Source organism: Crinia signifera, chromosome 4, assembly GCF_055691185.1.
Source record: "Crinia signifera chromosome 4, ASM5569118v1, whole genome shotgun sequence".
Classification (NCBI taxonomy): Eukaryota; Metazoa; Chordata; class Amphibia; order Anura; family Myobatrachidae; genus Crinia; species Crinia signifera.
Window position 1 is genome coordinate 316445930 of NC_139220.1, and position 26153 is coordinate 316472082.

The 26153-nt window shown below is 44.1% G+C and overlaps 1 protein-coding gene across 3 annotated transcripts in view; it reads left to right on the top strand.

Annotated features, from left to right (window-relative positions):
• The window catches only part of ZNF397 (zinc finger protein 397), a 27668-nt gene extending 6183 nt beyond the window's left edge, over positions 1 to 21485 (top strand). For 2 of the 3 annotated variants that reach the window (XM_083185581.1, XM_083185583.1), the window contains exon 2: positions 19797 to 21485. In XM_083185581.1, the coding sequence (XP_083041707.1) occupies positions 19973 to 20665 (693 nt within the window). In that variant the 5' untranslated portion in view covers positions 19797 to 19972 and the 3' untranslated portion in view covers positions 20666 to 21485. Of the gene's footprint in view, positions 1 to 6931; positions 7055 to 19796 lie in introns of all 3 variants that reach the window. The other variant, XM_083185582.1, reaches the window with a different exon arrangement.
• Positions 21486 to 26153: the final 4668 nt, after the last annotated feature.

Below are 26153 nucleotides of genomic sequence, written 5' to 3' on the forward strand. Positions count from 1 at the left end.
CCCTGTACGTTACCCTGTCATTTGTTTTTTGTTTGCTATGTACGGCGCTGCGGACACTTTGCTGCGCCTTATAAATAAACGTACTACTACTACTACTAAGGGGTGGGAGGGTTATAGGCTGGGGTGGGAGATTTAGGCACTAGGGGGAGAGATAGAGTTAGGATGGAATGTGAGTGTTAGGTGCTAGGGGGAGAGATGAGGATAGTTTGGGATTGGGAGGGTTGGGCCCTAGAAAGAGAGATGGGGATAGGCTGGGATGGCAGGCTTAGGCACTAGGGCGAGAGACGTGAGGTTAGGCTGTGTCCAGAGGTTTAGGCACAGGGGAGAGATGGGGTTTAGGCTGGAATGGGAGGGTTAGGCACTAGGGGCAGAGATGGGGTTTAGGCTGGAATGGGAGGGTTAGGCACTAGGGGGAGCAAATTGATTTCCTGGGATGGGAGGGTAAGGCAGTAGGGAGAGAGATGAAGTTGGTTGAGGAAGGAGTGATAAAGAGCAGAGATGGGCTTAGGCTGTGTCAGGAAGGTTAGGCATAGGGTGAGAGATGGCGTTAGGCTGAGATGGGAGGGTTTGGTGTTAGGGGCAGAGATGTGGTTAGGCTGGGAGAGAGGTTGAGGCAGAAGTGACTAGGAAGGAGCAGAGGTTGGCAATGGATGGCAGTGGGTAATATGAGAAGGTAAAAAAAGTGGCAAGGAGGCAGCGGCTAATGGAGGATGGGAAGGGGTTTCGGGGATAGAAGAGGGTGATTAGAGAGGCAGTGGTTGATGTTTTAGAAAAGAGCGCAAATTAACTATTTATAGTTTAATAATAACACTTAAAATATTATAATTAGTGTATAACACTAGATATTTCATAAAACATATTCTTATAGATACATGTAAATATACAATTGTTAGGATATAGATTCCAACATCTCACATTCATTAGTGGCATAGAGTCCAAAACTGAGCGTTATGCTCTACTTCCTATTAAATAAACCAGTTTAAAGTTAATAATTAATTAAAGCACTTTCTCATCGCACACTTACAGTACACCTCACAAGAAAGCAGATGGGGTTGGTGAGGAGATCAGGTTGCAGGTTCAGTGACACAGATGGATGCAAGGACCGTTACGTTGCCGGTATATGTTGTAGTAAGTCCATTTTCCAGATTAGGCCCTACCATCTATTGCCGGGCTTGACAAATACCAGGTCGCCATGGCGACCAGATTCTGCTTCCTGGCGACCAGATTCTTTGGGAGGGAGGAAGCAGAATCTGGTCACGTGCAGGCCAGCGGCAGCATTTCCTAACCCCCCTTTCCCTTCTAATGAAACAGCAGCAGCGCACTGAGCCCACCTGCTGGAAGTCAGTAGCAGCAGCATCACTTCCTGGCTGGAAGTCAGCAGCGCGGGCAGGGTGCCTGACCCGACCCCCCCCTGCAGGACCAGCGATGCCCGTCCCCCTCCTGCTGCCTGTTGGAAGTCAGCAGTAGTGGGGCCCGAACCCCCCCCCCACCACTCTTCCCCTCCTAAGGGACCAGCGCCAGTGCACTGGGTGCAGGCCTAGCGCAGTCACCCTCCATGCCCCCCGCACAGCATCACGGAGCACCGACTGAGCAGCATTCTGCTCTCTGACGCTGGGGCCTGCCACGTGCTACAGCTGTGGCCTCAGTATCCGAAAGCCGCAGATGTGTCATTGCAGCTCTGCTGAACCTCCAGCTCCTGCAGAGCACATAAACCCCCCTGGCAGAGCATGTAAACCCCCCTGGCAGAGCATGTTAGCCCCTGACATATAGCATGAAACCATAGCAACAATCATGCAGGTAAGCAGAATTTATGTGGCACAATATGTAATTACAGCGTGTCGTATTATATGTAGTAGGGATTACCGTGTGTGGAGTAATGTATAATGGGTATTACAGCATGTGGTATATGTAATAGGCATTATGGCATGTGTAAATTTTTGGTGCGCTCCTTTGGCGCACACTGTCCCTAAGTTTTAGTTTGTCTGGCTCCTACATTTTCATCCTGGCTTTTAGATTTTAAAGAAACTTGTCAAGCCCTGATCTAATTATTTTTCTCCTGTTCGCAAATATGTCAGTCTTGACAGACCTATCTTTGCGTCGTCTGATCTGAGAATGTGGCTGAGATCCTGTGACGTCAGCTGTCCACCCCTGACAGGCAGCTCCCCAACCTGGGTTTGCATGGGGATGCCCAGCGGTTTCATGGGTATGTCCAGGAAATGCTGGGCATACCCGTGCCAATGCCCCCTGCCTGCCACAATCCCACACCTCCAGCGAATTATGTGGTGACTGTGCAAGTCGCTGAAGGCATCCGCACAGCAGCCACGCACATGTGCAAATATGGGTCCCCAAAATGCTTTCCATGTTCCCCCTATACCCTCTCAGCAAAGAACAAAAAGTGGTAATACTGATGGGGCAGTAAAAAGGCCCTGCTCCTCATCATGATGTAAAGGCGTGGGAGTATAAGGAAAAGAAAAATGTAGAACAAATACTCCAAAAACTGTGAGAACTATTGGAGTTCATGCTAGCTCTACAGGAAGCCATGAAGGCCATACAGACGTTGGGTTCTCGAGATGTTGCAAAGGCCAATGAAACTCTAATTGACCTCTGCATAGAAGGAGTGCAAGTAAATCGAACCAGTCACAGCTGCAGAAGGCCAGCAACCAGGCAGCTACTTCTCAGACTTTAAATCGGTCATCTTCCAGTTATTGGGGCTGAACCAGAGTGATGGGGCTGGCTATAGTACCAAACCAATCAGGAAAATCATCATAGTACCACACCATTACAAGACAGGAAAGCAGTGCAAGGAATCATCCATAATGGGACGTCGCTCGAGAATCAGACCGACAGGCTACAAACTAGTTCGAACATCAGGGCCAACCAATCTGTAGAGGATGTCACCAGAGTGGATACATTGAGAGGTACCGACACTTCATGCATTACAGCAATGATCCACACAGTTGCTGGCAACATGACCAGCACAGCCAGAGGGGAAGTAGACTACAGGAAGTTAATGGAGAGACTGTTAGACTTAACAACAATCCTCCCCGACCACCAGAACCTGAAGTCCCAAAGCAAAGGAAACTGTTGGAAACAATTGAGAGACCAGTTGTTAAAGGTCAGAATGAGACAGTGCAGCCTTGCCTTCAAAATGTCATTAGACCACAATGTTCTCACGAGACAAAGTGTGACAGTGTACAAAGAGTGGAAGATGCAGATTCCAGTGCAGCAAACTTCAGGCAAACAGATGCAGGTGCGATCGAAATGAGAAAGGGGCACTGAAGTAGTGGTCCACATGGCTGAGGCATAGAGATTGTGCCCCTTGGAACCCAAAAGCCCAGAGTGCGTTATGCCAATGCCTGAACCTATTGTCCCTGCAGAAACACCAAATGAATCTAAGAAGGCTGAAGAGAAGCCTGGCACAGATCAGGAGTACACGACAATAATGGGAAAAGAGTTTGAGTTTAGGATACAGAAGGCTATACAAAGGTCCAGAAGATGTAATAAAGTATTATCACATGCTTATTGCAGACCTCATGTTTTGATGTAGAGTACAACCCATGTGCACCTTTGAAGAACCTATACTGCAGAGGGAAAGGAGTACTGTGGTGGAGGGATGGGAGCTCCGGGGAAATACCCTTGTTTGACCCTTAGCCTAGTGGTTCCCAAACTTTTTCAGTCCAAGGCACCCTTTGGGTCTCCATGTCTTTTTCAAGGCACCCCTAAGCCAAAATAATTACCGAACTGTCCCTTTTTTAAAGTAGTTGTGATAAAACAATGCTAAAATTATTAACTTGCTTGTAAAAATAATAAACATAAATTCAAGAAAAAAATATATTTCTTTAATTCGATTTCTTTCAAAGAACAATTGACAGCACTCGTTAACAGGAATAACCTCAAACAAAATAAACAACAATAAGAGGCAGTTATTAGAGTGATCAACAATTACAACACTTATTAATGGGATATGTGAGCCTGTTGTGCACTACACAACTTTTTAAACCTTGGGATCAGCTTGGACACGGCCACCCTCATTTCCTGTTCCACATTGATTTTTGAACAATACTTGCTTTTAATTACAGCAACTGCTGAAAACCCGGCTTCACACAAATATGTTGTTGCAAAAGGAACAAGGATTTCATTGTGCTTTAGCACTGAGCATCTGATATTCATCTTTAATGGATATCCAAAATTCTTGAAGTTCCATGATGCTGAATTTTGCTTTCAAGGTCATGTCACAGGAAAGCTCGATTAGTTTTTCTTCTTCTACAGAAGTAAATTCCGTTGGGGCGCTAGTACTGAATGGATCTTGGATCCATACAAACTTTTCCATATTTTCAGGAAAATATTTTTCAAACCAGTCACTGAGGTTTTGTAGGTGCTGCTCAAAAACTGATTTAAGTTCACGTGTCAAACATCATTGGATGTAACAAACTGATGCAACATGGGGAAACAGTCATCGTAACTGTCTTCATTTAATTTTCTTCTCCAAAGAAACATTTTTTTCCTGAATGCTGATACCTTCTCTGAGAGCTTAAGAATGTGGGAGTTTCCCTGCAATTCAGTTTATCAAAGATCTCACAAAGGTAGGCTAACTTGGACAAAAAAACAATATCCACGTAATTATTGGCACACTCGTGTTCTTCTTCCGCAAGATATGAGTAGAGTTCCTGGTGTAATCTAAAAACACGAGAAAGTACATTGCCACGGGAGAGCCATCGTGAGCTGCAGTAGTACAACAAAGATGTGTGCTCAGAGCCCATATCCTCACACATTTTTCTAAAAAACCTTGCCTTCTGAGTCTAACTTTTCAACACACTTTCCATCACTGCAGTCAGTGGAGGACTCAGATGCCTTGATGCAAGCGCTTCCCTGTGGATAATGCAGTGGGTCCACAGTGCATCAGCAGCTTTGCTTCGTATGAGTGCCTGCAATCCTCCATAACAGCCAGACATAGAACGGCCACCATCAGTACAGACACTAAAGCACTTTGTCCAGTCTAACTGGTTTTCAATCATAAAAGTGTCAAGGATCTGAAACAAGTCTTGTGCCTTTATACCGGCGGTTATAGTTTTACAAAAGAGAAGGTCTTCCACAATATTGTCACAATCTATAAAGCGTGTGTAGGAAATCAGATGAGCATCCTTATTGCTGTCTATTGCCTCATCTAGTTGCAGTGCAAAATCCTTCCCTTTCATTTTTTCAATGAATTGGTCCTGTAGATCTTCAGCCATATGTTGGATTCTGCGACTGATGGTATTGTTTGATAAAGGTACCTTCGAAAGCAGTTTTCCAGCTGATTCCCCAACCATAATGTTAACCAAATCCACTGCAGCCGGTAGAATCAGTTCTTCTGCGATGGTGTGAGGCTTTTTACAAATCGCAATTCTATGTGCCACCTTGTAGGATGCAAGCAAAGTATTGCTTGGTATGTATGCTTGCTTAAAAAATGTGCCTTTTTGTTCTTTTAATTCGTTTAGCTTTCTGATGAAGAAATCACGTGGTTTATTAGCCATGTTAGGGTGATTGGTCTCCAAATGGCGTCTTAGTTTGCTTGGAATCATGCTTTCTGCTGATAATATCTTCATGCAAAGTACACACTGTGGACGCTCTTCATGGTTGACATCTAGAGATGTAAAACCGATGTCTAGATAAGAATCGTCGTATCTGCGATGTTTCCTTTTCTTCCCAACTGCGCCACTGGTCTGTGGTTCTTCATCCTTTTCTTCACTACCAGTCTTCTTTCCAGTGTTCAAAAACCTTTCCATTTTTTGTGCAACAAAATAATTCTGTACTGGAGCAATCACAATAAAATAATTTAAGTTGAAGGCAAATCCTTTGTAGCTTCTATCCGATAAGTTAAATTGTGCTTCCAAAAAGCAGCACCATAAAAACAGGGGAAATGCCACAGGTTACAATTATAAAATCCATACACCCTCTTAGTGAATATTTACTGAAAAAGTAACACAATTAAGGCTGAGCAATGGATCATACCCAGTTGCTTAGCATACAAATATAGGTAACTAGGTGTCCCGTGCAACAATTTTGCATGCAAATACAATACAATACAATAGGGAGGTTAGTGGTTTGTAGTAGGATGAAAGAAAAAACGGTTCATTTGAAGCCATTTCGAGTAGCCGAGCAAAACTGATCATCTTAAGGGGCCTACACACGGGGAGATGCAGCTGAGCATACTGACTGATGCTAGATCGCTCAGCAAGATTGCTCAGCACACAGACCGATTAATATCCCACATGGTGGATATTAATCACTGGGCAATATCGACGTGCAAGGCAATGCATCACTATGGCATTTTGTAAGCAATCTAGTGAGATCACATACAAAATGCCCCTAAAACGCTATGTGTGTAGGCCCTGTTAGCCGTGCCATATCGACGCAACCAGGGAAAGAACACTAGGGGCCAAAAGTCAATTTTTAACAGATTTTAAACAAAAATTACAATGTGCAATTGCAAATTCACAATTTGTCACAAGCGGAGAACTTAATCTTAAAATGGTACTTCATTTATCGATTTTGGTTAAAATGGGATTGACACCAAAATATCCCCTTCTATAAATAATACATATGATTGGTAGGAATCTGCATAACCTGGGTCAGCCCTTTTAAGCCACCAGAAACCCTTGCACTGTTGTACCTACCTGACTAGGCACGTGTGCTGTTAGTTGTGAAACCGTGGTGCATCTGACATCCGTCTGGGTGGAACTGCATGAAGGCTTGTTAAAGCAGGCCTGAATAATGGTTTTCTGGGCCTGTGCACTAAAGATGGGGGGATGATCTAAAATTAAGGGCATACATTGTGTCATTATTCACAGAAAAAGAAAGAGAGAAACTGAGAGTTACCCATTGTACCCTTGGCCTCTCTCCTATTGCCCCGTCTAAATCTCTCCCATTGCCCCTATGTCTCTAATTGCAGCACCCTCCAACAACCCAGCTGTTAGGGTGGCGGCAGTCATAATATCGACGCTGGAAACCCGACTTGCAGGCAGAAGACTGGAATACTGACATCAATGGATTTGCAATTTCCAAAATCCTGACTGTAAGTATACGAGTGGCTTAGACTTCTCCAGTGGCACTGCAGCTCTGCGTCTGAATCGCATCAACATACTTTAGTATGGCAAGTGTGATTCAAAAAGGAACAGAAAGTTATGCTTTCTACTTCATGGAGTTCAGATTCGCCATCTCAGAACGGGGAAATCTGTACATCGATGCAGAAACGGCAAGAAAGCTGTCCTATAACTCGCTATTAAGCAGCACCTAGACACCCCCCTTTGCCAGCTTGTAAAAGTAACTTATAGCACCCCCCCCTGTAGCTCAGGGTGCAAGAAGTATATTTTTTGGCTGATTACAATAAGAGGGTTTTGGTGCATTTGGGCAGAGGGGGCTGGCTGAGGTCGGGAGAGAGGAGAAGGTGAAGATGTCCTGAAAAGGAAAAGCTCTTCAGGACCTCTTCCTGCTAGCAGCAGAGACAGACTGTTCAAGGAGGTTTTGTTAAGTCACAGCACTCTCCATTGGAAGCCTGTGCTGTACATTGCAAATAACTGCTCCATAGCACCACCTGTTGGAGGTGTATGCGTTACACTACAAGTGCTTGTTCAATAATACCAATTTGGATAACATATACTGTGCACAGCTTTGCTTCATTTCACAGTTTCATTTGAAAGACCTTAAACCGGGCACATGACTGATGTAACATCACCTTGCGGACAGTCCAGATATTACAGCCTTTTACTGACAGTGTTGCTTGCCTTAATATATTGGATTTTGATGTTTATATTTGAATGTTTGCCTTTATGCTTTATGCAAGTAGTTGATAGTAAGATGTATATGCCTTTGCAGTTACTGTTATTGAGTCCACAATAATAACTGTGCATTGTGTTAATCCTTATTGCATATAATTGACCTTAACCATATTTGGTTTACAGCGTTGTCTTGTGGTTTCCTGCATAAGAGAAAAAGGTTTTAGATCAGTCGCACAGAAATGTCAGTAAGTGTTAGACACAGGGTGGATCCTCTTATTGTAATCAGCCTCAATTGTTGTTTTACATTTGTAGGGTGTGCTACCATTGACACTGAGCAATGAACAAGGTTTACAGACAGGAAAGAGTGTCTTGGGCTGGTGCACCTGAAGAAAAAATACTCATAAAATTATGATTTTTATTTTAATATGTCTAATATAGTTGCGAAATAAAAACACACATACTAACACATAACATATAATAAAAAGGATAATAATCCTCACTTAGTGGACCCCACTTCGTATTATTCCCCTTTAAATCTGTTAGAGGCTGAGCGGTGCTATTACAATGTATATCAAGTCTGGGTGACAGACAATCTTGCAATTGCGGGATAATACCCTATATTGTAGGTCATGCTGTGTGGACATACTCAATAGTTTATCTACAAGACAGTTTGTTGTATACTTCCATCACAGTGCTGTTACAATGTATATCAAATCTGAGTGACAGACAATTTTAGAATTGTGGGATAATACCCTAGATCATAAGTCACACGTGTGGACAGACTCAAAAGTTGGTAACTGCAGGAAAATTTATTATACACTTCAGCCACAGTGCTATTACGGTATGTATCAAGTCTGGGTGACAGTCTTATAATTGCGGTATGATACTCTAGATAGTAAGTCACACTGTATGGGCAGACTCTTTAGTTTGTAAATCTGCAGGGTGGTTTATACACTTCAGTCACAGTTCTGCTACAGTGTAGATCAGTCTGCATGATAGACAGTCCTGCAGTTGCGGGACAACGCCCTAGATTATAAATCACACTGTGTGGACAGACTCAATAATTTGTAAATCTGCAGGATTCTGTTACAATGTACATCGAGTCTGGGTGACAGACAATCTTACAATCTAGGGTATTATCCCGCAATTATAAGTCACTCTGTGTCGGCGGACTCAGTAGTTTGTGAATCTGCAGGATAGTTTGTTATACACTACAGTCACTGAGATCTGTATGTTAGAACTGTCCAATCAAAGCTGTGCCGAGTGGAGGATCAATTGCACTCCAGCGCTCCCTCTTTCCACAGCGACAGCTAGTATGTGCTGTACGCTATGCGCCACCTTGAACACAGATGTGCCAATGTGCACAGTTCTGATTCAAGCGGGTGGACAGAAGCAAGTTTGCACGTGGTTCAGGCGCCTGACACCACGATCTTCAGTCACGGTCTCCATGTGTTGGCAGGACCCGTGCCTGTGCCGCTACAACAATATTCAAAAATACATTGGTATGTGGGCAGGGGAAGTGGGGTATTAGACACACCAAGTGTGTAACAGGTCTGCGTACGCTTCGCAAAAAGCTTCCTTAGGACCACCCACTGTGTCCCAAGAAGCTCTTTAAGTACCTTCCTCCTCATGCATATTCATGTTATGTTAATCTGTGGAGGGGTATTCAAGTAATCATTTCAGGTGTGTCTCATACATCAATTAGCTACTTTTGTTTATCAGTAATGCCTTTATATGCATTTTGGGTACTTATGTAGTATCTTGGCTGCCGATTTTGTGATTGTATGCCTTACCTTAAGGCATACAATCAGATGTGATGCGATTCGATGCGATTTTGCATAGGATTCAATGTTAAGAAGGTCCTGTTCATTTCCCCACTATCCAAGTGGGCATAAAGTTGATTTTATATAGCGTGGCGAGCGCAGCGAGCCACCGAGCCCGAAGCGTGGTGAGCGAACGCATATTTCTTAAAAAGTATTCTGTGTCCCCTCGCGGGGCTCGCTACGCTCGCCACGCTTCTGGCTCGGTGGCTCGCTACGCTCGCCACAGGTTTATATCCAGCTCCATGCCCACTTGGATAGTGGGGAAAGGAAAAGGACCCCTTTTTCCCATTGAATTCTATGTTAAAATGGACTCAGACCATTTTAACATTGAATCCTATGGAAAAATCTTGACCATCGCATCGCATACGATTTGGTCGCATGCGATGCGATGCGATCCGATTTCTAAATCGGACGCCCAGATACTACATAAGTACCGCATTTTGTACTAAAAAGATTTATTTGAAAAAAGAAAAAGGATATCGTTAGCCTACTGGCTTTATTTTATGACATAACTGTCACGTTTGCCGCAGTAGTTCATTTGTATTTAGCGGAGAGACAAAAAAGAGGGAAGAAAAGAGGCGTTAGTATCACTATTCATCAGCAGGTATTCAAATAATCATTTCAGGTGTGTCTCATACATCAATTAGCTACTTCTGTTTATCAGTAATGCCTTTATATGCATTTTGTACTTCCAGACTGATATACACTGTAGCAGAACTGTGACTGAAGTGTATAAACCTGCAGATTTACAAACTACAGAGTCTGCCCATACAGTGTGACTTACTATCTAGAGTATCATACCGCAATTATAAGACTGTCACCCAGACTTGATACATACTGTAATAACACTGTGACTGAGTTTAATAAATTATCCTGCAGAGTTACCAACTTTTGAGTCTGTCCACACATTGTGACTTATGATCTAGGGTATTATCCCATAATTCTAAGATTTTCTGTCACTCAGATTGGATACACACTGAGTCTGCCCACATAATGGGGCAGATGTATTAAGCCTTAACAAGAGATAAATGCAAGTGTGATAAGGAGAGATAAATGTCCAGCCAATCAGCTCCTTACTGACTTTTTTCAAACACAGTCTGTATCATGGCAGTTGGCAGGTGATTGGCTGGACGTTTATCTCTCCTTATCACCCTTGCATTTATCTCTTGTTAAAGCTTAATACATCTGCCCCAGTGTGACTTATGATCTAGGGTATTAGCCCACAATTCTAAGATTGTCTGTCACTCAGATTGGATACACACTGGTAATCTGCCCACATAGTGTGACTTACAATCTAGGGCAGTGGTCGCCAACTGTGTGAGCTACTTGAGAAAAATAAAACTGCTTGTAGAGCTACTAAAAATGTTTTTAGAAAAATCTGCTAATTTATCATGTGGTCCCCGTACCTGCCTGGCCGACTTTCAACGGATCCCCTCTCTATCTCACAGTGACACCCAACTACCTCCCCACTTATCTCTGTGGGAGTGTCAGCTGTTCTTCTGTCTCCCAACAGAAGCTCCCAGTGGTGTGCATCTTCAGGGGTCCTGGAGTAGCCTCCGGTCTCATTTGGGACAAAGACACTGGATCCCTCTGTAGCTGCCCGTGGCTTCTGGTTTCTCGCTTCCTGCCTTGTGGCTGACGGTGTCAGGTCCTGATTTCAGGCACTTCATCCCAGCTGACAGCAGTACTGCAGCTAGGAGAGCTACCCAAACTATCACCGTGAGCTACTGGTAGCTCGCGAGCTACAGGTTGGAGACCACTGATCTAGGGTATTATCCCATAATTCTAAGATTGTTCGTCACTCAGATTTGATATACATTGTAACAGCACTGTGATGGAAGTATACAACAAACTGTCTTGTAGATAAACTATTGAGTCTGTTCACACAGCGTGACCTACAATCTAGGGTATTATCCCGCAATTGCAAAATTGTCACCCAGACTTGATATACATTGTAATAGCACCGCTCAGCCTCTAAAAGATTTAAAGGGGAATAATACAAAGTGGGGTCCACTAAGTGAGGATTATTATCCTTTTTATTATATGTTATGTGTTAGTATGTGTGTTTTTTTTTTTTTTTGCATTAAAGTTTTTATTGAAAGTATTGTACGTACAAAAAACAAAACAATAGCCATAGGTTACTCATCCACCGACACAGTCGGGGTTTGCATATGGGCATTCTTAACAGAATTTTTACTAGACATAGTAATTGAAATTTTGTTAGTTATAAGTGCACTAACCTGTAAATAATAAAAGACATATTCAACATCTAATCTCAACTGTGCAAGATATGGGTCTAGAACAAGTCGCCAGACCAGTCAGGGGAAGCAACAGAGGGGGACAGATGAGTACGAAGGTGTGATAACAGGGAGCATGGGGGTGGGGGAGATGGGAATGGGGGTTGCCCGGGGGGGGCATTCATATGTTGATAGTTTAGTTGATATTGTATGATTAATTTCTAGTGTAACTTTGGTAGGAAAGGGTGTCTTTGAAAAAGAGCCAGGGGGCCCATATTGTCTGGAATGTTTTAGAGTTAGAGGTGTCGGACAGGGCTATGTCGTCCATTGACATATAAAACTCGAGGCGGTTAAACCATTCCGCTATGGTTGGAGGGGAGGTAGACCTCCAGTGTACCGGGATGACAGCCTTAGCTGCACTATTTAGGTGTTTGAGTAAAGACTTTTTATATGTTGCGATGGGGCCATCAATTTTGTTCAGCAGCCAGAATGTGGGCTCAGTACTAATATCTGATCCCATAATTTCTTTAGTGATAGAGATCACCGAATTCCAAAATGGCCTTATGGCGGAACATTCCCACCATATGTGTAGCGGGGAGCCTGGGGCTGCATTGCACCTCCAACATGTCGCCGCGACTCCCGGGAACATTTTTGCTAGTACCGTGGGGCATCTGTACCACCTGGATAAAATTTTATACTGGGTCTCTATCACTGAGTAACTGGGTGAGCAAGATAGCGTGACCTGGAAGATCTTACTCCAATCCTTTGGTTCTAGACAGATATCTAGATCCTTTTCCCAATCAGAGGTAAACCGTGGTAATGTGGCGAAAGTGTCTCCTATTAGAAGTTTGTACCCTGTCGATAAGAAGTGCTGGGGAGGAGAAACGGCCAGGCAGAGAGCCTCGAATGAGGTGAGTGGTCTGTGTGCTGCTGTCTTGTATGGTTGTCTGGAGAGTAGGTGTTTGATAGGTATGTACCTCCAGATCTCCGATGGGGGCAGGTTCCAAGTCTTGCTGATTTCGGGGAAAGGTGTCATCTCAGAATGAGATACCAACCGGCCAATGCGCAGTTCCCCCGCCTGAGACCAATGACGGTAGGTCAAAGGATTCATTCCCGGAGGGAAGTCAGGATTGTTCAGTAGCGGGGTCAATGGAGAGATCGGGGAAGAGACACATGGTCTTCTCCGGAGCAATCTCCACATCGAAAGCGTAGGGCCTACTGTGGGGTGAGTTGTTGAGGGTGGTGTCTGAAGCCAAGCCGCCAGTCCGAGTCGGGATGGCATCCCATGGCTCTCGAGTATCACCCATTGTTTATCAGGTGCTTGTCTAGACCATTCCATGATTCTCGTCAGCGTGACCGCCTCGTAGTATGAGGGTATGTGGGGTAGTTGTAGGCCCCCTAAGTTTCTGCGGCGAAATAATATGTCATGTCGAAAGCGGGGGTTGCTAGAGCCCCATACAAACTCCCGAATCAGTCGCTGAATTTTAAGGAACCATACTTTAGGTATATGAATGGGGATGGTTTGGAATAGATAGAGAATCCTGGGGAGTACATTCATTTTAATGATACTTGTTCTTCCCAGCCAGGAAAATGTGCCTTTGCGCCAGTCCCGAAGTTCATTTTTAAGTTTGGTCAGGAGTGGTAAGAAGTTATCTGAATATAGCTGAGATAAGTCTCTATTTATCCAAACTCCCAAATATTTAATTTTTGAGGGGTGCCATGCAAAGGGGAAGGTGCTTTTCCAGTTTTCTACCATAGTGGTGGGGGCGGTGAGGTTAAGGGCAGTGGATTTGGAGAAATTGATTTTGAAGTGCGATAGAGCCCCGAATATATGAAATTCAGAGATGAGGTTGGGGATTGAGATGGAGGGATTGGTCAAAGCAATCAACAGGTCATCTGCAAATAAAGCTAATTTGTATTCCTGGCCATCGATGGCCAGACCTGTAATATCTGGGTTTGTTCGGATTGCCCTGGCCAGGGCCTCCATGCACAAGACAAAGATGAGGGGGGATAGGGGGCAACCTTGGCGGGTTCCGTTAGAGATCCTAACTGGGTCTGAGAGGGTGCCATTCACTTTGATACGAGCCGTAGGTGTGGAGTACAGTGTTAGGATTCTACTCAAAGAAGTAGCACCCAACCCCATGTGTGTTAACACTCCCCTCATGAATAGCCAGTTAACTCTATCGAACGCTTTCTCTGCGTCGGTTGTGATTATTATGGATGGGTTATGGGTGTTTGAGGCTAGATGGATCAGGTCTATCACTTTAGTGGTGTTGTCCCTAGCCTCACGGCCTGGGACAAAGCCCACCTGGTCAGAATGGATTAATGTCGGAAGGAGTGTTTTAAGTCTGTTTGCTATAAGTTTAGCAAATAGTTTGATGTCTGTATTTAGTAGGGAGATCGGTCTGTAACTAGAACATAGAGTCGGGTCTTTACCTTCCTTGTGTATTACCGTGACATGAGCTTCCAGGGACTGTGGGGAGAACCGCATAGAGTCAGAAATAGAATTGAAGGCAGCAAGCATCTTGGGCAGGAGGATGGAATTAAACGTTTTATAGTACAAAATTGTATATCCATCAGGGCCCGGGCTTTTGCCTGTCGGAGTGGTTTTCAGAGCGTCTTCTAGCTCTTTTAAGGTAAATGGGCTGTCCAGCCAGTCCCTGTCGGCTTCTGTTATGGTAGGGAAGTTTATATCTTTTAAATATTTGGCTATTTTCGTCTGTAAATCGCTTACCCCCAGTGGGGAATCTGAGGGAGAGAGATTGTATAATTTAGAGTAATATGATTGAAATGCAGACGCTATGTCTGGAGTTGTTTTGCAATCTTTTCCCTTGTCATCTTTCATTACGTCGATAAAGGCTACTGCTCTCTGAGCTCTTAAGGCTCGAGCAAGTAATTTGCCTGGTTTGTTTCCCCATTGGAAGTAGCGATTTCTGCAGAGCTTAAAATCTCGCTTAACTCTCTCATTTAATAGGGAGTTTAGTTCCGTCCGTGCCGACATCAGGGCCCGTCTATCCGTATCTGATAGGGATGCTTTATGTGTTAATTCTAACGACCTGATCTGTAGTAGTAGTTGTGTCTTACGTTCTTCTTTTTGTTTCTTGATGTGGGAACCTAGTTGCATCAATTTCCCTCTTAACACACATTTATGAGCTTCCCAGACTGTTACCTTGGATACTTCAGGGGAGTCGTTGAGCTCAAAATAGTCAGTGAGAGTCTGAATGATTTGCGGTCTGCAACAGTCATTGGAAAGGAGGCTCTCGTTCAGACGCCACGAGCAGGGTCTGGATAGAGCAACATCTGTATATAGTGTTAGCGTGATCGGTGCGTGGTCAGACCAGGTTGTTGGTTCAATGGAGGTTTGGTCTATTAGGTGGAGAAATCTGTGTGGGAGAAGGAAATAGTCTATTCTAGAGTATGAATTATGGGGGTTTGAGAAGAAAGTGTAATCACGTTCAGAGGGATGTTGAAGGCGCCACGTATCGGACAGCTGATGTTCGTGTATAGTGTGTCTAACCCCACGGTAGACCTTCTTAGTGAAGTGTCGTGACAGTGTGGAAGAATCCATGTCAGGCTGAAGTGTCCAGTTAAAGTCACCCCCCAGTATAAGAATCCCTTCTGTCAGGGCTTCAATACGTTCAAGTACTTTCTGAAGGAAAGAGGGCTGATTGATATTAGGTGCGTAGAGACTGACAAAGGTATATTGTTGGCCATGTAGAACGCCTTTTACTAATAAAGCTCTCCCTCCTTCAATTGCGTGGGGCTCTAGGGACTTGAAGGGTAGGCGGCGGGAAAATAACATCGCAACCCCAAGTGTTTTACTGCATGTATTGTTGCTGAAGAAAGCAACAGGGAAGTTACGGTCTTTTAGTGAGGGGGCTTTATCTGCCAGAAAGTGGGTCTCTTGGATGAAGGCTACATCCGCTCTGAGGGCGTAAAGTTCTCGTAAAGCTCTGGACCTTTTTTCAGGGATATTTAAACCCTTTGCGTTGATGGAAACAACCTTAAGGGTTGTTCGTCTTGTACTAGTCATCAGGACTTAATGGTGAGCCCGGGCGTGGGAGGGGGAAGAAGGGAAGAGGAACAGAGGGGTATTTGGTAGAGGTTAAATACAGAGGCATTAACTGTAACATTTGCAAAATCTGAAAATAATTAACAAGTACGAGGTCAGACCGCTCCTTGCTTTCACTGGTGCAGAAGCTGCAGCCAGTTGCAAGGACAGACAAGTGCGGCACAGGGGGCATCGGGGGGGTTGTAGTCCACAGCCATCCAATCGATTGTAGATAAAAAGAAAGTCACAAAACATTGAACAGTGAACTGACTAGGCCACCTATGGGATGGTTAAACATTTATCCTTCCTCTGCTTTTTTTTTTTTTTTTTTTTTATATCTAAATTTGAGGAGGAGGGGTTGGTTTGTGGCCTAGTATTTTACTTATATAATAACACATTTTTTAAATAGTAACTTAGTAAGTAAAGGGTCACTCATATATAAATATACGTTCAGTAGGCGAGGAGGTGGTATAGATAAGTTTAAGATATACTCACAACACAGATTACAACTCAAGAAGAGTAGTGGCCAGATGAGGGGCGGAGGTAGATCTATCCAATGGAAGTTGGGCATCATAAACTCCAATAACTGTAAAAATGATAATAATGTCCCTGAAAGTTCGTAGAATTTATGTGGGAACTGCAGGTGAGTTTAATTACAGTTCCGTGTAGGCAGTGGGAAGCCACCAGGTTTTATGGCCGAACTCAGGTGACTCTGCTGTTCGTTGTATGGCGCCGACGGTTAGGGCTTCTTCTTTGATGTTCGACGACTGTCCAGCCGTCCTTGTCAAGTCGGAGTGGTGAAGGTATGCTTATCGAGTGTTCCGGCCAGTCAGGAAGTTGAGGAGGTTCAAAACCCAAAGCGCTGCAGAAGGGTTGGAGATCAGAAGGATCTTTGAGGGTAAGTACTTTACCCTTGTGTATCACCTGGAGACTGAAAGGGAAGCCCCATTTGTATTTTAGTTCTAGACGGCGTAATTCAGTGGTGAGAGGTCTAAGTGCTCTTCTTTGTTGCAGTGTCGACCAGGACAGATCCTGGAAGATTTGCAGTTTTTGCCCATCAATTTCAATTAGGTCTTGAGTACGCGTTTTGCGGAGTATTTCTTCTTTTTGGGTAAAGTAGTGAAGGCGACAAATAATGTCCCTGGGTTGATCGGATGAGGAACTGCGTGGGCGGAGTGCTCTGTGAGCTCTATCAAAGGTGATTGTTGAGTTAGGATCTTTCCCTAGGATCTCATTGAAAATCCTGGTGAGGTAGTCTGTTAGGTTATTCGTTGGTACGTCTTCTGACACCCCTCTGATTCTTAGATTGTTACGTCTCCCACGATTGTCCAGATCTTCTAATCTTTGGGAGAGGGCGTTGATCATGTCAGTCTGTTGGACTGCTGTCTCGCGTAGATCATTATATGCCTGGGCCATGGTGTCTTGTTTGTCTTCGCATTTAGACATCCTGTCTCCTAATTGGGCGAAGTCGGCTCTGATCTCTGCCATCTCTGAACGTATGGTGTCCCGCAAGCTACGGTCCAGGGAGTCAAAGTCTTGGCGGGTAGGCATAGTACGTAGCATTTGTATTATTTGTGATAGATCTCCTCCCTCGCAGCCTTGAGTATGTAGAGGAGTTGGAGGTGAGGCTTGTGAAGAAGGAGGTTCTTGCACGGGAGCGCCTTGGGAATTAGAGTCCTCATTGTGGAGCGGAACTTCTGTGGGTTTGAGAATGTGTCTCATGTCTGTTTTGGACGGGGTGGATGAGGGTGTAGCCATTTCTTTATCGCCGCTCACCTTTTTATTTCTGCCCATACTACGTCGTGGGTGTTCAATTAATAGAATTGATCTGTAATATTTCTTCACCTTTAGATAGGATATCGAGTGACTTGTATGTGTTAAGCTTAATAGGGTGACTGTTTTCCACTTCCCCCCGACATGTGGGAAGCTAGGCAGCCATCACAGCGGCAGAGGGAGCCCTTTTATCACATGGAGGTGTTGTGGGAGCATATAGCATGAGTCGTTTTCATACCCCTTATAGGGCAATTGGGACAGAGACCTTGGGATTTTATAGGTCGGGTCGTTATGAGTATCCCCTTATAGTCAGAGGTATAGCAGAAGCAAAAAGAGATTGCTTATGGTAGAAGCCGTTGTGGGAGGGGGGGGAGCCCTCTTTGTAGTAGGTCACTCAGTGGGCCGGTTCCTTGAGGTGGGGTGTCAACTGTTTAGCTTGGGCTGGATAGCAAGGTCCTGGCCGCAAAGTCACGGGAAGGCCGCAATCCGCAGAGACCCGTAAACGGGCCCCCCGACTCCGCTGCCTCCGCGACCCGCAACCCACTGCGGGCGTTGGTGAAAGGGGACGTCCCAGAGGTGGGTGCACTGTATGTGGGAATCTTTGGAGCTTTTTTTTTTTTTTTTTTATTGTTATTTTTTTATTTTTATTATTGTTATATATTTTTTTTTTTTTGTCTTTTTTACATATATATATGCCCCTGTGTGAGAGCTTGGAGATTTTGCTGTCCTATGGTGGGGGTTGTATAGGTCTGGTGTCGCTGGCAGGGGACTTTCACCTTCTCCCAGCAACAGCACCTCGTGGTGAGCTGCACTGCTCCCTCTGTCTGCAGAGGACACTCGTGGAGGCTGTGGGATTTACCACTTCTGTGGTGTAGCTAAGGGCTGCAGCCAGTGATGTTTTTTATTATTAATTTTAACAGTGGGGGAAAGGAGAGCAGATGTCTGGCGTCTGCCACCCGCCAATAAGAGGGGAACAGGCGGCCAGAGCAGCTCAGGAGGCTATATGTCCCTCCGGCTGAACCCAGGATCCCCCAAGTCCAGGCAGCCGAGCGCCGAGAACCTGTCAGCCGCCGCACTATATGTCCAGCAGCGGCTGGCGCACTATCTCCCCCAGCGGGCCCGCCTCGTGTGTAATGCTTCAGGGGCACTCACCACAGGGCTCCAGAGGCCGGGCAATGATGGGGGTCCTCTTCTGGTGTCTCCGGAGGAAAACGGAGGTTTCCGGCGCCACGGAGCTCAGCGGTCGGGGAGGCTCCAAAATCCAGGCCCCGGCTTAGCCAGTCACCAAGGCCGCAATCCGCAGAAGCCGTCAGAACGGCTTCCCGACTCCGCGACCTCCGGCAACAGGTACGGGGGGGAGCAGGGGGGACCCGGAGAGCAGGGGGGGCTCCCTGATGTTTAATCAGTTGGTCCTAGGCGGTTAATAATATTCTTTTGGCACGGGAGCTCGCCACAAGTGCTGCGTGCTCGTATGGCTGCCAAGCCACGCCCCAGTATGTGTGTTTTTATTTCGCAACTATTTTAGAAATATTAAAATAAAAATCATAATTTTATGAGTATTTTTTCTTCAGGTGCACCAGCCCAAGACACTCTTTCCTGTCTGTAAACCTGGTTTCCTGAATAACATTGTCACTGTCACTTTGAGTGTTATCCCTATGTATGGGGAGTGTTGCTTTGGGTGTTTCTTTCTGCCACAAGTTCCCGTCAGTAAGATGTTTCTAGAGACATTGGATGAAGCCGTCTGGAAATACAGGTGCAAAACTGCACCATCATTGGGGTCACATCACCTATGTCTGCATGTAGATAAGGAGCCAAAAGTGCAGGATCAATAGCACTTGTTACTCTGTGGTCAGTACAGAGGGTCAGTACAGAGGGTCAGTAATGCTCAGAGGATGAGGGTTATACAGTAGTCATAGAAACATTAATAGGCCGTGTGTACTATATATACATATTGGTGTCTGCTGTAGGAGGATAGAGGGCTCCATGCTGTGCGTCCAACTGCAAATAGTCCCAGCAGTTTGGCAACATACATGAATATAAAAACAATGGTCAGCGACCGATATTTGTTGTAGATAGAAATATATAATGTTCCATACACAATAACTCTGACATCACATTTGAACTGTTAACTTTTTACTTTTTAAATTTCTTACAGGACGATTGTACAACATCTTCTAATATTATTAGTCCAAATCCTGCACAAAGGGACATTGTTCTCTGATCCAGCTGGTTATTCCTAATTTCTTCTTACACCTGGAGGATTAACCTAAGCGACTATTTTCTGGATAGAAGATTCATTTAAAATTTAAATTTTTTCTTATCTTGTACGTGATGAGTCACACAGGAGAGATACCACATGTGTGCTCTGAGTGTGACAAATGCTTTACATTTAAATCAAAGCTTCTAATACATCAGAGGAGTCACACAGGAGAGAAGCCATATAAATGTTCTGAATGCAGCAAATGTTTTTCCCGGAAGTCACATCTTGTCCGACATGAGAGGAGTCACACAGGAGAGAAACCATATAAATGTTCTGAATGCAGCCAATGTTTTTCCCAGATGTCTTATCTTGTCCTACATCAGAGGAGTCACACAGGAGAGAAGCCATATCAATGTTCTGAATGCAGCAAATGTTTTTCCTGTAAGTCACATCTTGTCCGACATCAGATGAGTCACACAGGAGAGAAGCCATATAAATGTTCTGAATGCAGCAAATCTTTTTCTCAGAAGTCGGATCTTGTCCAACATCAGAGGAGTCACACAGGAGAGAAGCCATATAAATGTTCTGAATGCGGCAAATGTTTTTCCTCTATATCACAGCTTGTCCAACATCAGAGGAGTCACACAGGAGAGAAACCATATAAATGTTCTGATTGCGGCAAATGTTTTTCCTGTAAGTCACATCTTGTCCTACATCAGAGGAGTCACACAGGAGAAAAGCCATATAAATGTTCTGAATGCAGCAAATGTTTTTCCTGTAAGTCACATCTTGTCCAACATCAGAGAAGTCACAAATATATATAGACCTCCTAAATGCGCCACCTTGTGGAGTACAAGCTCTAATGACGCCAAAAAATCTTGCACCAAAGTTTTAGAATAGACAGAAAAAAACAAAGTAGATGTCACACGGAGCGATCCCACATATATATATAATTGACCATTCTTACGAAGACAACTTCTGGGTGGATAATATATTTCGGAGTCCTGATATTGATCTGAAACAACTCAGAAAAAAACAGATGGTTTAAACACCAGAAGTATATGGATTTGTGTTGATATCCCACTCACATAATTGATGGTAGATATAAAGCAGAATCGGGACACTCAGGTCCTGCATAGATCACTCTGGGCTCGGATGATGATGTTCAGGGAAATCCCTAGAACTTAGTAAATACATATAGTGCAACACTGTATAGATAAGATAGCTAATTTTATTACAGGTGTACACTCACATTTAAAACCAAATAACAAGCATATAACACCACGGCGGGTGTAAGGATAGGTAATAGCCCAGGACAATACTTGCTGCTTGCTCCAAATGGGGGTACCGATAGTAAAGTGGTCAAGCAGGGTCCAAAGACTATTCCAGGGAGTCCAAATGAGATGGTGTGATACAGCTTAAACGCGTTTTCGGACCTGGGTGGTCCTTCCTCAGAAGCTAATGACACCATCTCCTTGGAGCCTTTTTATTCAATGGGAGATAATGGGCATTTCCGGCCGCAAAGTGCGTACCGGAAGTGCACTGTGCATACATAAAAGGATTGCCCAATCGGGATTTATACATACAGATAAAAGAGAATACAAATCACATTTAGCAGCCTCAGATATAGATATAAAACAGACATTCAGTAAAAAACGAGGGTTACAAGAGTCTTTGTTTCTGGACATCGCATCTGAATTTGTCCGGAATTCAGATGCGATGTCCAGAAACAAAGACTCTTGTAACCCTCGTTTTTTACTGAATGTCTGTTTTATATCTATATCTGAGGCTCCCACTTCAGGCAAGCTTATCAAATTCCAGAACCAGCCATTTAACCTTCATATAGTATACCGATCCTATCTAATCACATCCCCACTGTACAGTCCACACATCCACTCTGTTCTTTTTCACATATTCCATCCTTCTGACCCATTGCCAAACTGCTGGGTCACCGTATCACAGCAGACCAGGAACCTTTGCATTCTGGTGGAAATAATGCAATAAAGAATATCTATCCTTGTGTATCAATGCCTATTTCCCTATAAGATTGTAAGCTTGCGAGCAGGGCCATCCTACCTTTCACTGTCTGTAAATACCCTGTTTGTTGCATCACTGTCTCCTATTGTAAAGTGCAATGGAATATGCTGCGTTATATAAGAAACTGATCATAAATAAATATTAAATAAGCTGGTGGCGGCAATGTTTTGGTCTGGGGAATGTCATCCTTTGGGCTCAATTATCCATGTGGACAGCACTCAACCAATTTGGTTATGAATCCATCCTAGCAGATAACCTGCATCCATGCATGCTGGGGCCACTGGGATCTTCATGCAAGATGATGTGATGTCACACAGGAAGAAATGTCTGACAGTGGTTGGACAAGCACGAGCAAGACTTCTTAGTACTTCCCCAGCCCACTAATCCCAGACTTTGAATTTGCCCCTTTTCCAGGGAATCCGAATGACGCCCTTTGTATCCAGTACAGGGTTCCAGCAGCTCCTCTGAGAACTGGGATTTCTATAATTGGCTGTGAGTTCTGGATATTGCTACAGGAACCCTGCACAGTGCCCTTTATCACCCTACAGGTTTCCTATTACCTCATTATTTCCATCAGGCGTTTGTGTTATTGCTGTTTTACCTTCTCTTTTGATAAGTATGTATTATATTGTCAATTAGTGCAATTAAGTCACTGGCCACCTGTTTCCCTTAGTAACCAATCATAACATGTTTGATGGCATACTGATAAGAGGTTGCTATGTGTTACAACACAGCCTTGCTCTTCACACCATGGGCATCATGGCCACCTGCCAAGGCCAACCTTTTAGCAAGGATGCAATTTTTGTGGACAAAATCATGCTGCACTGCAGGTGGGGCAGGTGTAACAGGTGCAGAGAGCATTACACTTGAAATTTAAATTGCAGTGTTAGAAAAAGCAGCCAGTATTTACCCTGCACAGCAACAAAATAACTCACCCAAATCTAACTCTCTCTGTACATGTAACATCTGCCCCACCTGCAGGTCTGAATCAGGCCCCATGTCATTAACAAATTCTCAAGAAGAGCACATTGTGCACCAGGTAAATAAATGTCACAATACATGTTATTACACTAGTATCACAGTAATAGTATATATGACACTGACTATATGTGTAATAACCATTGTGTCCAGCTGCTGTCCCCATACACTCATATACAAAGGGATCTGGATAAATGTGAGTACTTTTTTCCTTCTTGTCAAATCATTTTGTACATTATTCTATATTTTAAAGTTATTTTGTAAGGTGTTTTCTGTCTTTATAGCTAATTCTGCAATGTAAACCAGATTCAGGACACAATGTTGTAACAGTACATTGCGCACATTACCGATGTTCTAACAGCACATTCCGCACATTACCGATTTTCTAACAGTACATTCTGCACATTACCGATGTTCCAACAGCACATTCCGCACGTTAACGATGTTCCAACAGCACATTCCGCACATTACCGATGTTCAATACTTTGCGAACTTGCCAGATTCATAGTAAAATAGTTTTGTTGCGGATGTGGAAGATAAACTTCACTTCTAAATAATGTCCTTCATATATCTGCAAGATCTATACCAATCGATAGGGAAGACAAATGACGCATAAACACTCACGGTGTATAACCAAAAGATACCTGCATATACAGTTTCCATACATCACATAGACATAAGACATACATGAGAAAAGCCTGAATCTGTATACCAACAATCCTGCTCCCCCCACACCCCCACCTCTTCTGGTGCCTGTCCGTACAAACATTCTTATCTTCTGAGGAATACTTTCTTATCTTGTTTGTTTACTCAGTGGGGATGCAGGACCCAAACTCACTGGTTCAAGACAAAGAATATAGAATGTCAGCATTTATTATAATTTCTAAACTACAGTATGTGAAAGTTCACAAGATGACAACATTACTTCTCTTATGCTTTTTGTATTCTATAGACATTAGCAGTGAGATCTATATTACATCAATACATATCAAACCGATGATACAGGATAACATAAATGGCATTTAAACAATAATTTTTTTTTTTTATAAAATCATCCCTGCTAAAGACTGATGCTAATATACTATATTAGCTATAGTTAAAGCTTACAAAACTAAATATAGATTAGTTCTTAAAATCATTTAATCAATAAATATCAATATAAATAATTTATTTTTAAAATATAAATACAGGGATAAAAAGTACTGAAGAGAGCATATACTAACGTAGTTCATTTAACTTCAACAGAATGTGATCAATGATTTTGTATCTCACTAAAGCTGTGTGCAATCCAAACTAAAAAGACAATAGTTGGCCACTATTAAGCTGTGGTTATAGATGGAGCCACACATCCATTGCACCAGTGCTCCTAGATGAGGGTTTGTCACAGCACTTTCTCTTATCATCCATATGGGATATTTCGAATTTCATCATAATGTATGGGGGAAGAGAGGTATCCGCAGGTGACAGGCACATAGAAGCTCTTTTACTGGGTGTACTGGCTCCTCCCCTCTACTTCCTCCCACATAACCAGTTGAAGAAAATGTGCCCTAAAGAAAGGGTGCTCACTGTGAAGCTCCAGAGAGTTTTTCTTCAGTTTAATTTCTTTATTATTTTGGGTCTGCTGTTTTGGCTTTATCAGCATCCCTGCATCATGGGAAACCAGGGGAAGGGTTCCGTTGCTGACCTCTCTATGTACCGAATTGACCCTGCTGCAGGACCAGTGTCCTGAGAGGGTGTTTGCCACCGCTGTCGCGTAGATGTCACCCCTGGTTCAGCCCGAAAACATCAGTGGTGAGTATGACCCGGTGTTCCCTCAGTGGGCACCCCAGTATGCGTTGGCGGCGATTGCGGCGTCCCTGCACAGCGACTACGAAGCCCTGCCACATACTGGATTTAGGTGCTGCCACTGTACCCGAAATGCAGCACCGCATTAGGACTGATTATGCCCATTTTCCAGTATAAATATATGTGTACCCCCCAGCGCTATGCATTGGGTGAAGCTTAGTCAGAGTGGGACCTGACCTCTGAGGGCACCAAACTAACAGGTTCTGCTTCTCCCTGAGCTCTGTAATCACCATTCACCTCCTGGGACACTCCTCAGTGGTGTGGGAGGAGGGAGAGTTCAGCAGTGACAGCACAGGTTTTGAGCGCTTTTAACCTGGTGAAGTTGAATTTATGTCTCTTTATTGATAGCGAGATCACATCCAGTGGAGAGTTTATTCATTTTTTGCGTCCTAAAACTGTTATATCAATAATGAAAATTATTCACTGTTGGAATAAAGAGAATTTCCTCTACAGATCAATAAAGGTATGATACATAAAAGTACATACAAATAATAAATTAGATATTCTTGATTGAAGCTTCCTATTCTCTTTCTTCCATTTCCCATTTTGTAATTATATAAGGAGTATAAAGATTAAAAAATCTTCCTTATCTATTTGAAAATAAATTATAAGAATAACCTTTAAAAAGAACATCTAAGAGTCTTCCATATGTTCCTTGTTTATATCACCTGTCAAAAAGTAATTGGGTACTCTTTACCTAGAAGGGCGCCCGCGATTGGAATCTCGGGCGTCGGGGGTAAAAAATCGCGGGTAAATCGCAGGTACATTAAAAACGGGTGCCCGCGATGACCGCGATTTTCCCATAGGGATCAATGTTAAAAACGGTGATTGACCGCGATTTTAATGTTAAATGCCTCAATGCCCGCGATTTGGCCATAGGAATCAATGTTAAATGGGCCACAGAGCCCTAGTAGTCACCGTGAACTCTGAAATGGCCCCCATAATTGTGAACACCACCCCACGATCAACGTGAACCCGAAGCGTGGCGAGCGCAGCGAGCCCGCGAGGGGCGGCGGTACGCGTCCTCCGACCTTTTCATGCCCCACTATCCACGTCGGCGTGGAGTTGAGAATAGAATAGTGTGGCGAGCGCAGCGAGCCACTGAGGCCCGAAGCGTGGCGAGCGGACGCGGATACCTTCACAGGTAAACGCGTCCCCTCGCGGGCTTCACAGGTGTCCGCTTTTCGCCACGGACACCTGTGAAGCCCGAGAGGGGACGCGTATAACTGTGAAGGTATCCGCGTCCCCTCGCGGGGCTCGCCAAGCTTCGGGCCTCGGTGGCTCGCTGCGCTCGCCACACTATTCTATTCTCAACTCCACGCCGACGTGGATGGTAGGGCATGAAAAGGTCGGAGGACGCGTACCGCCGCCCCTCGCGGGCTCGCTGCGCTCGCCACGCTTCGGGTTCACGTTGATCGTGGGGTGGCGTTAACAATTGTGGGGGCCATTTCA